The sequence below is a fragment of the Ovis canadensis genome, chromosome 10 (assembly GCF_042477335.2).
Source record: "Ovis canadensis isolate MfBH-ARS-UI-01 breed Bighorn chromosome 10, ARS-UI_OviCan_v2, whole genome shotgun sequence".
Lineage (NCBI taxonomy): Eukaryota > Metazoa > Chordata > Mammalia > Artiodactyla > Bovidae > Ovis > Ovis canadensis.
In genome coordinates this window covers 25,845,041-25,859,040 of record NC_091254.1, presented here as the reverse complement: position 1 = coordinate 25,859,040, position 14,000 = coordinate 25,845,041, and the positions used below count along the sequence as shown (strand labels likewise).

The following is a 14,000-nucleotide window of genomic DNA, read 5'->3' as shown; positions in this document are numbered from 1 at the left end:
GGGCCATCTACAGCAGGTACCATCATAACTCATGTGTAGTTTCTGGTGTGTGCTTCATTTAAAATGTTTCTCATTCTCTTCCTGATTAACCTTTCCCCCTTTAAAGCATCCCTCAGTTCTATCTTCTTTATCAGTTTTATTGTGATGTAATAGATACCTCGGGGTTTCCCAGGTAGCTCAGTGGTAGAGAATCTGCCAGCAGTGCAGGAGGTACCTGTTTAATCCCTGAGTCAGGAAGATCTCTTGGAGCAGGAAGTGGCAACCTGCTCCAGCATTCTTACCTGGGAAATCCCATGGATGGAGGAGCTGGGCGGACTGCAGTCTGTGGCATCACACAAAGAATCAGATGCGTCTGAGCGACTGAGTACGTGCGCACACGCTCTTTACCTCTGATCCCTGTTATTTTTCAGGACTTGTAGTGGAATGCCAGCAAGAACGATCACAGATGAAAAACAAAGAAATAGCTCTGCGTGTGTTGAGAGCTAGACTCTACCAGCAGATTATTGAGAAAGACAAGTGTCAGCAACGAAGTGCAAGAAAACTGCAGGTAAGATTTATTGAATGAGATAACTTAATGGCTCTGTACAGAAAGCCATCATCTTGTGTAGGAAAATGGAGTCAATATTCTTAATCTAATCTAAGTACCTTGGAGCACTGGAAAACATGTTCATTTGTAAATAGCAGTAATTTAATACCGGTTGGTTATGGCTAAACTTAGACATGCCAGTTTGCAAATGAGGAGAGGAGATACATATAAACTAAAAATTATTTCCCAGTTGTGTTCTGTGTTTATATCATAGTTATCTTTAAGAGGAAATCAGTGTGAAAGACAATTCTCTAGAAATTAAGAGACTTTTCAGGTTTTTAATTTAAAACCTTGCTTTTATTATAATTTTATGTGGAATCAAAAATATATGGCATGCAAAAAACTGGTAATAGTGATGTGTCTGGGAATACATTCTTCTGATGTGTCTGGGAACAAAGAATAGAAAAGAGATTTATTTTTTGTTTATGCTCTTTTCTACTTTTAAAATTTTGTACTATGTATATTTATATTATTATTTATACAAAAATATACATAGATAAGTTTTAAGCAAAATGAATAAATGTCATTGTTTTAGGTAAAGCAAGTGTTGTATGATTTTAACTTCTGAAAAAATAAAGTTTGTCTTTGAGAGAAACTGGAAGAGACAGTGGGACCCAGAAATAACTGTGTTTCGGTGTTATTTGCAGGTAGTTATACTTCAGTAAATATGGGAGATTTTGTGGCCTGTTAAGATAATGAAAAACATCACTTATTCTTTTCATGTAGATGCCCTAGTCTTTCACACTTTTCCCCTTTTCATTTATTTCGCTTACTAACTTGCAGATAGTAAAAGTGGCAGGATAAATAATATATCAATCTTAAACACTATCAGCTCTGCCACATTTCATGAAAGACATTAGGGTTTTTTCAGTTCAGTTCAGTTCAGTGGCTCAGTCATGTCCAACTCTTTGCGACCCCATGAATTGCAGCATGCCAGGCCTCCCTGTCCATCACCATCTCCCGGAGTTCACTCAAACTCAGGTCCATTGAGTCGGTGATGCCATCCAGCCACCTCATCCTCTGTCGTCCCCTTCTCCTCCTGCCCCCAATCCCTCCCAGCATCAGAGTCTTTTCTAATGAGCCAACTCTTTGCATGAGGTGGCCAAAGTACTGGAGTTTCAGCTTTAGCATCAGTCCTTCCAAAGAACACCCAGGACTGATCTCCTTTAGAATGGACTGGTTGGATCTCCTTGCAGTCCAAGGGACTCTCAAGAGTCTTCTCCAACACCACAGTTCAAAAGCATCAATTCTTCGGCGCTCAGCTTTCTTCACAGTCCAGCTCTGCTGGGGTCCTGCACCGGCTTGGATCCAGGCTATCCGAAGTGTGATGGTGTTGGCAAAGAGAATGATTTAGAGAGAGAGAGAGAAAGAAAGAATGTTGTAGATAAGAAAATAGAGGAGAGAAAGAGGCTGATATTCCTTGGTTTACATAGAAAGCCAATAAAACCCTGGGACAAGGAGTTTGCCTTGTTCACGGAGGCCACAGGTGCCCTTCCGGTCTCCTGAGGGAGTGAAGACACAGAACGTCTTCCCGTTCAGGTCTTAGAAACCTGGGCAGATAAGTGAACGCAGGGAGCCTCTATGTTCCAAGGGATCAGCCTGAAAAAGAGAGTGAGAGGAAAAAAAAAGACATGGGGTGACCAAGCTTCTTCGGTGAGTGAGGCCCCTTGTTTTTATTTTCAAAAAGGACTTTTATACCTCAGTTTGTACATAGAGGGAAATGAAAGATGCAAGGTCATACAGAGTCAGCCCAAACATTCCAGCAGTTTTGCCCTTATCGAAACCAGGATTTTTTCTGCAAACCTTTCCCACAAATGATGTTGTGTACATTATCTTCTGGCCTTGGAGGCCTGTGAACATTTTATGACCCTCTTTTGATAAAGGCTGCTCAACCAGAAAACTTATTTTTTCTCAAAGTGTTTTTTCTTTATATTTCTAATCTATGTCAGCCTCAGAAAATGCCAAACAGTTATATTTCTCATAGAGTAAAGGTGCAGTGAGTTACAAGAAAGAACCAATTAGCTCAAAAGCCTGATGTGGTTAATTTCAGGGATATACTTGTTTTTCTTACATTTCAACCATGTTAACTAATGCACTCCCAGGTGCACAGTGGATAAGAGATATGGGAACTTAGCAACAAGCATTGGCCCAATAATGAAATCCTACACCAGCACTACTCTAATAACTTTTAACTCTTTGAAAGGCTATATGTTTTAGGCTTCCCGTGCCTCTCACAGTTGGGAGGCTGTGAACAATCACATGTATAGCTACAAGAGTCTGGATAAACCTGTCAGGCAAGCTAGAATGCTAACAGAGGGGGTTTGATTTGAAAATATTCCTCTCAGGTCCAGGAGACTTATTAGCTAGAGTCCTAAGTTGATTTTCTCCAGAGAAAGGTGGTCAGGGATAGCCCCCTGTTAATGTCAGGAGAGTTGGTGAAAGGCACAAAATAGTAGGACAGACAGATTCTGGTTTTGGGGTGGATGTTTGAGCTGGTCTAGGGAGCCCCTCATGTCCTGAAGCCTTGCTTAACAGTCCTCTTTCACATGACCTTGTCATGGGTGGGATGGCCCGTGCTGGCTCCCGGCACAACTCTCACATCCATACACGACCACTGGAAAAATCATAGCCTTGACTAGACTGACCTTTGTTGGCAAAGTAATGTCTCTGCTTTTCAATATGCTATCTAGTTTAGTCATAATTTTCCTTCCAAGGAGTAAGCGCCTTTTAATTTCATGGTTGCAATCACCATCTGCAGTGATTTTGGAATCCCAAAAAATAAAGTCTGACACTGTTTCCACTGTTTCCCCATCTATTTCCCATGAAGTGATGGGACCAGATGCCATGATCTTCGTTTTCTGAATGTTGAGCTTTAAGCCAACTTTTTCACTCTCCTCTTTCACTGTCATCAAGAGGCTTTTTAGTTCCTCTTCACTTTTTGCCATAAGCGTGGTGTCATCTACATATTAGGGTTTTTTAAAAAATATTTATTTATTTATTTGGTGGCACTGGTTCTTAGTTGCAGTATGTGGAAAGTAGTCCCCTGACCAAGGATTGAACCTGAGCCCCCTGAGTTGAGAGCAGAGTCTTAGCCATTAGACCACCAGGGAAGTCCCAGACATTAGGTTTTACTTGCCATTTGACATTTTGGCATCACACAGTAATTTTCAGAGTAAGTACTGGCAATTGGCCTTTCTTGCAGATTTGGGGGGTTGTATCTACTTCAGTAGTTTGGTTTGAAAGGCCAGAAAAGACCTTCTTGCCTCCCTTTGTCCATCTGTGTGAAGTTTTTTAGTAGATGTTTCTAATGCTTAGGAGTTTTTCCTCTGCCAGTATATATTGGAGCTTTTCTATGGGGGGCATTGTGCCAAGTTCTGAACTCTGGCTCCACCTGGCACCTGAAGAGCTTTGCAGATGCTGAGATTCTGATATAACTGATCTGGGTGGGATCCTAGGCACTAATATGATACTTTGGGATAGTGGTTTCCAGACCTGGCTGGTTGCAAAATGGATGGCTTGAGGAATGTTTTAAGAATCAGTTCAGTTCAGTCGCTCAGTCGTGTCCGACTCTTTATGACCCCATGAATCACAGCACGCCAGGCCTCCCTGTCCATCACCAACTCCCAGAGTTCACTCAGACTCATGTCCATCAAGTCAGTGATGCCATCCAGCCATCTCATCCTCTGTCATCCCCTTCTCCTCCTGCCCCCAATCCCTCCCAGCATCAGAGTCTTTTCCAATGAGTCAGCTCTTCCCATGAGGTGGCCAAAGGACTGCAGTTTCAGCTTTAGCATCATTCCTTCCAAAGAAATCCCAGGGCTGATCTCCTTCAGAATGGACTGGTTGGATCTCTTTGCAGTCCAAGGAACTCTCAAGAGTCTTCTCCAACACCACAGTTCAAAAGCATTAATTCCTTGGCGCTCAGCTTTCTTCACAGTCCAACTCTCACATCCATACATGACCACAGGAAAAACCATAGCCTTGACTAGATGGACCTTAGTCGGCAAAGTAATGTCTCTGCTTTTGAATATACTGTCTAGGTTGGTCATAACTTTTCTTCCAAGAAGTAAGCGTCTTTTAATTTCATGGCTGCAGTCACCATCTGCAGTGATTTTGGAGCCCAAAATATAAAGTCTGACACTGTTTCCACTGTTTCCCCATCTATTTCCCATGAAGTGATGGGACCGGATGCCATGATCTTCGTTTTTTGAATGTTGAGCTTTAGGCCAACTTTTTCACTTTCCACTTTCACTTTCATCAAGAGGCTTTTTAGTTCCTCTTCACTTTCTGCCATAAGAGTGGTATCATCTACATATCTGAGGTTATTGATATTTCTCCCGGCAATCTTGATTCCAGCTTGTGCTTCTTCCAGCCCAGCGTTTCTCCTGATATACTCTGCATATAAGTTAAATAAGCAGGGTGACAATATACAGCCTTGACGTACTCCTTTTCCTATTTGGAACCAGTCTGTTGGTCCATGTCCAGTTCGAACTGTTGCTTCCTGACCTGCATACAGATTTCTCAAGAGGCAGGTCAGGTGGTCTGGTATTCCCATCTCTTGAAGAATTTTCCACAGTTTATTGTGATCCACACAGTGGCTTGGCATAGTCAACAAAGCAGAAATAGATGTTTTTCTGGAACTGTCTTGCTTTTTCCATGATCCAGCAGATGTTGGCAATTTGATCTCTGGTTCCTCTGCCTTTTCTAAAACCAGCTTGAACATCAGGAAGTTCACAGTTCACATGTTTCTGAAGCCTGGCTTGGAGAATTTTGAGCATTACTTTACTAGCATGTGAGATGAGTGCAATTGTGCGGTAGTTTGAGCATTCTTTGGCATTGCCTTTCTTTGGAATTGGAATGAAAACTGACCTTTTCCAGTCCTGTGGCCACTGCTGAGTTTTCCAAATTTGCTGGCATATTGAGCACAGCACTTTCACAGCATCATCTTTCAGGAGTTTTAAGAATATATTGGCCATAATTTAGTATTTCTTAGGTTAGGCTTTGGAATCTTTCAACAATTTCCCAGATGCTCAGCGATACTTAAGAGTTTAGTTTCATACTGTTTGCTTTGTAAGTTGTAGGAATGTCTTTTTTTTTTTTAAGTGAAAGTGATATACTTGTACCTTATATTGCATAGCAACTATGCTTCAATAAAAAATTAATAATACAATAAATTGTGAAATCAAAAGTGAAAGTGAGTGAGACAGAGTATTGTGTGCCTTGTATGTGAGGGAGGGAGGGCAGGTGAGCAGACGAGACTATGAATAACCACCGCATAAGGTAGACTGGTGTGCCGTGAAGAAGATTCCAAGTACGTGGGGTTTCAAAGGAGGAAGATAATATATTTTTCATGTTGGGACCAGAAAAGTCAAGATGGTACAAGAGTGCTAGGAAGCGCATTCCTTGAGGTGATGTTTTAGCTGAGTTAACAGACTTGCACATAATAATGAAATGGCAGCAGTTCAGTTCAGTTCAGTCGCTCAGTCGTGTCCGACTCTCCGTGACCCCATGAATCGCAGCACGCCAGGCCTTCCTGTCCATCACAAACTCCCGGAGTTCACTCGGACTCATGTCCATCGAGTCGGTGACACCATCCAGCCATCTCATCCTCTGTCATCCCCTTCTCCTCCTGCCCCCAATCCATCCCAGCATCAGAGTCTTTTCCAATGAGTCAACTCTTTGCATGAGGTGGCCAAAGTACTGGAGTTTCAGCTTTACCATCAGCCCTTCCAAAGAACACCCAGGACTGATCTCCTTCAGAATGGACTGGTTGCATCTCCTCGCAGTCCAAGGGACTCTCAAGAGTCTTCTCCAACACCACAGTTCAGAAGCATCAATTCTTTTGAGGTTCGCATATTCTCAGAAATAATATTGGGAAAGTTGGCCACATTATGAAGTACAATTGAATGCTGAGTTGAGTTGTGAGTGCTTAGTAGTCAAGGAGCCAAAGAAGGAAATTGACAAAAAAACCCCAAAGCACTGTGCTTTAGGAAAACTAAGCAGGACAATGCAATGTAAACAGGGAAATGGAAGATTAACTTTTACAGGAATGTAGTGAAAGTAATGAGCCCTTGAATGACAATAAAAATGGAAAGGGCAGGATAAAATAAAATTTGGAATTGGGAAGAAGTGGGATGAGTTGAAGTTCCTTTCAGTGTCTCTATCAAAGCCTGCCAGATAGTCAGCCCCCATGAAATGTCTGTCAAAGTGTATAGGATGTCAAGTTCCCTACTTAGATCAAAAGGAACATTGTGGGGTCATTTACAGAAACCACAGGAAGAACTGACTGATATAGAAAGATAATTTGGTTTTAAATATTTGGGGTTTGAGGTACCAAAGAAACGTTCATTCTTATCCCATAACTAAGCTTTACAAAACTGTAGTCTTCAACAGTAAGTTCTGCCCATTCTTATTCCTGGTCACCTTGTATCTTTGAATTTAGAAGATAATTATACTGTTAAAATAGAAAAGCAATTTGCAAGCACTTTTTCCATTGTGATAAAGATAATGATACAGGTAAAATATGAATTGTTTTTTGTTATGGCACAGGTGGGAACACGAGCCCAGTCAGAGAGAATCCGGACATATAATTTCACCCAGGATAGAGTCACTGACCACAGGATAGCATATGAAGTTCGTAATATTAAGGTAATAACACTGAGTATGTTTCATATGCCTTTGATTTTTGAAGAAAGTACAGTCAAATTCTAGAGTAATCTTTGAAATATTACCATGTAACTGAGTTTATGTTAGTACCCCAAATCTGCAAACATTTTTCTTAGTTTGCTGATAAGAAATACACTCTTTATGCCAATATGAAAAAGCTGTCTTTTAAATTCAAAATTCTGTTATGCACTCACAGTGTATTAGTGAATTTTCAGTATATGTCTATCAGTTTTCTATTGCCATATAACAAGTAACAGCAAATTTATTGCCTTGAAAGAATGCCTATTTATCATCTTAGTTACTGTATGTCAGAAATCCAGGTATGACAGAGCTGAGTTTTCTGCTCTAGGTCTCACAAAGCTGAAATCAAGGTGCTGGCCAGCCGGCCTGCCTTTCTAGAGCTTGGAGTCCTCTTCTGAGCTCATGTGGTTGCTGGCAGCATTCAATTTCCTTGAATTTTAGGATTGAAGCCCCCATCTTCTTGCTGGGCATCAACTGTGTGCCGCTCTCAGCTCCCAAAGGCTGCCCGCAGTTGCTTGCGGTCTAGTCCCTTCAATGGACCCTCTCCCACTGAAACGCTTGCAGAAATGACCTTTTTAAGGGATTGCCTGCTTAGGTCAGCCCCACCTGGAAAAGCATCACTAACTAGTCATCTGATCACTGGAGTGATCGTCATCACAGATTCTGCCTGCTCTTAAGGAAGGGGATTTTGCCAAGGTGTGGACGCCAAGGGGTGTCTTAGAATTCTGCCTTCCACAATGTGTATCATTAGATTCAGGTGTTACAATGATGCTTTCAGGGAAAAGACCCTGTCAGTTTGATTTGAACATTAACCTAACTAAATCCCATGTCACCAGGATCATTGACAGTAATCCATTAATGACAGCACAGGAAAAAAAATTTTTTTTCTTCCACATAAACTGGTTCCCGTAAAGGACTATGCGGAAAAGGCAGGAGGTAGAAGGTCTGGATCCTTGTCCTTGCTACCATGTGATACCTCGGGCTTCTTTCACTTGATTCTGTCTCATTTTATACACAGAATTAAAGTCCTGATTTTACAGAAGAAATATCTATGGTTTTAACATATTTAGAAATTTCTGTGTGTCTTATGCCACTTCCTCTGTCTTCTCAGCAATTTCAGGCCACCTTGCATAGGGACATAATAGCCTGTTGAAAAGGAGAAAATATTTACCAACTTCCCTTTCCTCAGGAAACACATAGTAGTAATACCCAAACATGTTTGGCCATATTGTTCTAGTTACAACATAATTTTTCAGTTGTTTTTCTTATAGTGGTGATGGTTTACCATGAGACAGCTACATTTTTGTGACCTGTAATATTTTTTAGAAGGGCACATAGGTGCTCAGCAGTATATTCAGTCATGAAACAGAGATTAACTGGTTTTTACAGTTATAAAATATATGACTTTGTCCTAAATACTAATATGTTATTACTAACTAAACTAGCATGCTAGCCTCAGAAAGAACAAGGACAGTCATATTGGTATGCTCTACTAATCACTAACCAAGTTAAAGGGAAAGAAAGAAAATGCTCCATATTAGTGAAGGGAAAAGGTTTGAAAATGGTATGAAAAAAACATTGTTGAGGTAAAACATTAAAATCTGTGGAGAAGGGAATGTCAACCCACTGCAGTATTCTTGCCTAGAGAATCCCATGGACAGAGGAGCCTGGTGGGGCTACGGTCCATGGGATCACTACGTCCATGACTTAGCAACTAAACTACTCAGGCTCGTAAGGTAATTTCATTGTTGGTAACCTGATATTAGGATATTTTCCACATTAGTCATTTTTTTGGTCCCAGTTGAGACAGAATCTCATCAAATCCTGACATCTCTCCTGGGGGAGAATGTCCCAGACCAAGGGGGTGGGCAGGTCTTGCGGTGAGAGCAGTTACTAAACAGAACTCCCTCTGTGCTCGTTCTGGTATTGAAGTTAAGAGGCAAGATGACGGGCAGCAGGATTCCTTCTCAGGATCACGTTTGCTGCCACATCAGTTAATATCAGAGCCCTTTAATCTGGAGGGTGATACTATAACTTGATTGAACTAATTCGCTTTTAATTATTGATAGCTGTTTTATTTATACCCTCCCACATACAGTCCTGGGGACCACTGTAAACGTCTCAGATGACTTGTATTTTTGTAGTACTATGAGATTTATTTATATCCCTGTAAAGAGAACTGTGAAAATCACTCAGTTGTGTCGGATTCTTTGTGAGGCCATGGACGGTACAGTCCGTGTAATTCTCCAGGCCCGAACACTGGAGTGGGTGGCCTTAGACTTTGACAGACATCCTGCTGTGTATTTGAAACAGGAAAGGCAAAGTGTTTCTTGTGTATCAGCCTTCCCAGGTAGCGAAATGGAGGAGCAGGAAAGTCGGCCGTTCGCCACACAAACAGCCACTGACCCGGAGCAGAGGGTGTGTGGGCAGTGAGTGGCACACATGTGTGGCTTCCAGCTCTGCTGCCAGTGGGGACTCAGAGGGGCACAGAGGGAGGAGGGTCCACGACCCTCAGCCACCTGCCAGACTGAAGGCTAGGAGCAACTTGATGTAAAATTGGGCAGGATCTTCCCTACCCGAACCCCTTCTCTGTTAGACCTATTGACTTACAAATGGTTCCTCTCAGGGCTGAAAGATCTGTTGCCTGAGGCTAGCGGAGAGCTTAACCTCCAGTTTCTACCCTGTGGTTTCTCAGCATCTGTTGTGTGAGCTACTGAAGTGACCTCTTCCTCCCTCTGATTGGAAGCTCACCTGGCATTTTTTGGATTAGAGAATTCGTATCTCCTGCCTTGTCATTTTGGGAATTTTGAATTTCTTTGCTTTTGTTTTTAAGAAGTAACCTAAACTTTCCTACAACACTGAATAAAATGGTACTGGTCCTGTCCTTCAAAAAAAAAATTAAAATCGGTACGCAGGACAGAGAAAGAAACTAGTCAGACTGCATGATTTAGGAACTGAAGAGTTGTATTGGTTGCCCCAAACGTTTGTTCAGGTTTTTCCATATGGAAAAAACCCATAACATCTTATGGAAAAACCCAAACGAACTTCTGGGCCAACCCAACAGATGACGCAGGAAAAGTGATAAAGGCCTTAGCCCCAGGGCAGCTGCTGTAGGACTGAAAGGAGGAGTGGAGAGGAAAGAAAGGGCTCCTGAGGGTCCCTGCTCAGCCGTCCCTGCCATTCTACAGCCAGACCTCCCTTTTCCGTGCACAGAGTCCCTCATGAAGGGCCCTGTTCTTCCAAGATTATGATCTTGACCCAAGACAGTAATTGGTTTGTTTGGTAAGGAAGTCCAGACAAGCCCCAGTCAATGAGCTGCTTCCCAGGACTTTTAAATTAAGAGACGAAAATGCTCCTTCTCTCTTGTGGATGAAGCTGAAATATGTAAAGCTTATAAGAGGTTAGAAGCCGTATTTCCAGCCATGGCAAGAAGCAGTCTTCAGTGAGGGAACACTGGAAGCTGATATATTGATCTTTTTTTTTTTTTTTTTTCTAATATATGCATTTATTTATTTGGCTGTGTCGAGCCTTAGTTACAGCACCGGGATCTTCTTGTGGGCTCCAGAGCATGTGGGTTTAGTTGCCCTGGGGCATGTGGGATCGTAGTTCCCCCACCAGGGATTGACCCATGTCCCCTGCTTTGGGACGGGGATTCTTAACCACTGGACCAGCAGGGACGCCCCACAGCTGATGTAGTGAAAGGAGCAAAATTGGGAGAACGGGATACAGAGAATCCTGATGCTATTGTTAGGATTGGGGTTCTTGGCCTTCCCTAATCAATAGAAACTGAGTAGACACCAGACTAGGAATTCAGGTAAGGCTTCATTCAGGCCCCTGCTGCAACACAGTTGCGGCAGGAACAAATAACAGGTTCCCTTACGCACTCTCTTCTGGATGCAGGGATGAGCTTGTTTTTTATGTGGGGTGAGGGTAGGGGTGGCTTAGGTGTTTTGCCCACCCCTTAGGTGGTTGTATGGTGTTATGCACAGTACCAAGCTTTTTTTTTTTTTTGCTCCAAGCCCCTCAAAAATTCACAGTTGGGTTTTTTGGTCTCTTTGTATCTTTGGGGTCCAGAATTTGCCCCAGCTGCCCAGGCATGCAAGTTATTTTTAGGCCCATACAGTTTCTTTGCATTTGGTTGGAGAGGTGTGTCCAGTGCTGCAAGCATCGCAGCACTGCAGCAAAGGGTCCCAGCCCCCAGGCCTATCTCAGTATGGATTCCCACATGATTTATACAAGAGACGTGGGTTCAATCCCTGTGCCAGGAAGATTCTGTGGGTCAAGAAATGACAACCCACTCCAGTATTCTTGCCTAAGAAATCCCATGGACGGAGGGGCCTGGAGAGGTACAGTCCATGGGGTCACAAAAGTCGGACACGACTTAGCTACTAAACACCACCACCATCATGTAATATATTATTTTGTATTTTTATTATGTTTCTGAAAGTCCCTGTGCAGATTCCTTAGCACCAGCCTATCTCCTGTTCTGTATTCCAGTTACACTGGAAATTTACTCTTGCCCTGGGTGTTCATTGTACTATTTCCATACCTCTCCTCATACTTGTTCTTTTGCCTGAAGTGCCCTGTTTGTCTCTGTTTGGAGAAATACAATTCTCTTTTTAAGATCTAATTCAAAATGTTCTTCCTTTTTAAAAAATTTTCTTACACTGTATTATGCTTGTGTGTTATCTAACTCTCCTATTAGATTGTAAGCTTCTGAAAGCTGGAAACTACAGCTCCCTCATCTTTGATCTTTGTAGCACTAGCACTCTGGTTAATCCAATTGAACTGTCAATGTGATGTGATTATCAAGAGTAATGACCCTTTTAACATAATTTTCAGATGATGAAATCACACTGGCAATAATCATAATAATTTGAGCTTACAGGGCACACTAATTTTATAAGCAATTTTCAAATTATGTTCAAAATGGTATATAAATCAGTTTTAAAATTTCATCAAGTTTAATAGACATTTTATTATATGCTAGTGTTTTGTAGAATACAAAGATAGTAAGGCATATCTTTCCTCCTACAGTTTAATTTGAGAGACATATGTGTACACTTAATCTGAAATTTAACTTCAAGACTACTCAGGAAAGACTAAACGTAAGAGTGGTTCATGCCTGCATCTAAACTTTGCATGGTCTGTGTTCCACATGTCCACATTAAAATACTTCTGTTAAGTGAATGTCTAGATTTTGAGCGTTTCCAAGAGGAGGCTCTGCTAAATCACTAATCCCAACAACTCTGTTACACAGAATCTTTATAACACAGAAAGGTGCTCATGGTCAGTATTTTACTCATTTCTTAGAGAAACTTCAGGGAAGACTGCTGGGAAGTCTTAACCGAAACAGTTTCCACCCAGTGGAATTATTTGGCGGTTTAATAAAAGAGGGGCTTTTTTTCTTCAACTTTTGATTTTGAAAGTTCAAGCACACGTGTTTAACAATTAGCTCATATATATATTCCTAGACCTAGATGCAACCTTCGTTAACATTTTGCTATTCTTGCCTTCTCTTCCGCCTCCACTTCCTCTTTCTATGTATACACTTGTGTTGCAGCTGAACCACTAGAAAGCAAGTTGTAGGACTCAAGGCACTTGTCCCCCAAATATTTCAGCATAAATATTTTTCAATACACAGGACTTCCATATTTTAAAGCCAGTGTGTTCCTAATTTAAGAAAAAACAGAACTATTATAAAGCACTTCTGGATTAAATAATTTGAATCTGGAAAATTGGCTAATTTAAAAATGCTAATTTAAACTATTTAAGGATTCACTTTTTACATAAAAAGTCAGTATTGACTAGGGAATCCTCCCAAGTTAGCAATTGTGTTCATTACATTGTAGATTAGTAGTCTTTTGTTGCTATTAAATAATGATTTTAAAGAAACAAAATACATAAATGCTTAATTCTTTGTTGTGTTTCTCCTTTATTTCTAGTAATCAAGTTTTCATGCTAACTGTCTTTTACCAGGAATTTTTATGTGGGGAGAAGTGCTTGGATCAGCTAATTCAGAGACTACTTCATTCAGCGGATGAAGAAGCCATTACTGAATTTTTGGATGAAAACCTTAAATTAGTCAAATAAAGTCGGGTTTATAATGAATTATTATAGAAATGAAATGGGCCTGTATCAAGAAGCAGACCAAAGCAAGGAAGCCTTTATGAAGTTTGATAAAGTGCAGCTAAAAATACACAGTACTCACAAAAATATTTTTTTAATGAATCAAGTCATATTTCTTGACCTAAGAGTTTTATTTTAGGTTTCCTGTAAAGTACAGTCCAACTCTTCATGTAGAACCAAATTATGCATCATCGGAAAGAGAAAGTATTGAGAACTGACTGTGATTTAGAGCAGATCATTTGTTCTCTGTATATACCTTTTTTTAAACCGTCTATAAATTAATTTAAATACATTTTAAATCTATTACTTCAGGACTTTGCCCATGGTAAAATCTAGTGATATAAACTTATAAACTTCCTTAAAGACAACGTACCGTTATTCAAGTCAGTGTGAGGACTTCAACTACTACTTTTAAATAAAAAAAATAAATAAAAGTTGTGAAGATATCAGTCGATAACGATGAGCACTAGTATACAGATGGTCGAGCTCTGTGAGAGCTGAATGAACTGTGCAAACTACAAGTCAATATTTAAAGCGGACTCTCTGGCTTCTGTTTCTTATTGTTCTGACTTAATAAACATTCACGAATGTGGTATAA

At 40.9% G+C, this 14,000-nt stretch overlaps 1 protein-coding gene across 3 annotated transcripts in view; it reads left to right on the top strand.

Annotated features, from left to right (window-relative positions):
* MTRF1 (mitochondrial translation release factor 1) overlaps positions 1-14,000 on the top strand; it is a 42,225-nt gene extending 28,225 nt beyond the window's left edge. For all 3 annotated transcript variants that reach the window (XM_069601223.1, XM_069601224.1, XM_069601225.1), the window contains 3 exons: positions 411-547; positions 7,136-7,234; positions 13,253-14,000. In XM_069601223.1, the coding sequence (XP_069457324.1) occupies positions 411-547; positions 7,136-7,234; positions 13,253-13,366 (350 nt within the window). In that variant the 3' untranslated portion in view covers positions 13,367-14,000. The remainder of the gene's footprint in view (positions 1-410; positions 548-7,135; positions 7,235-13,252) is intronic.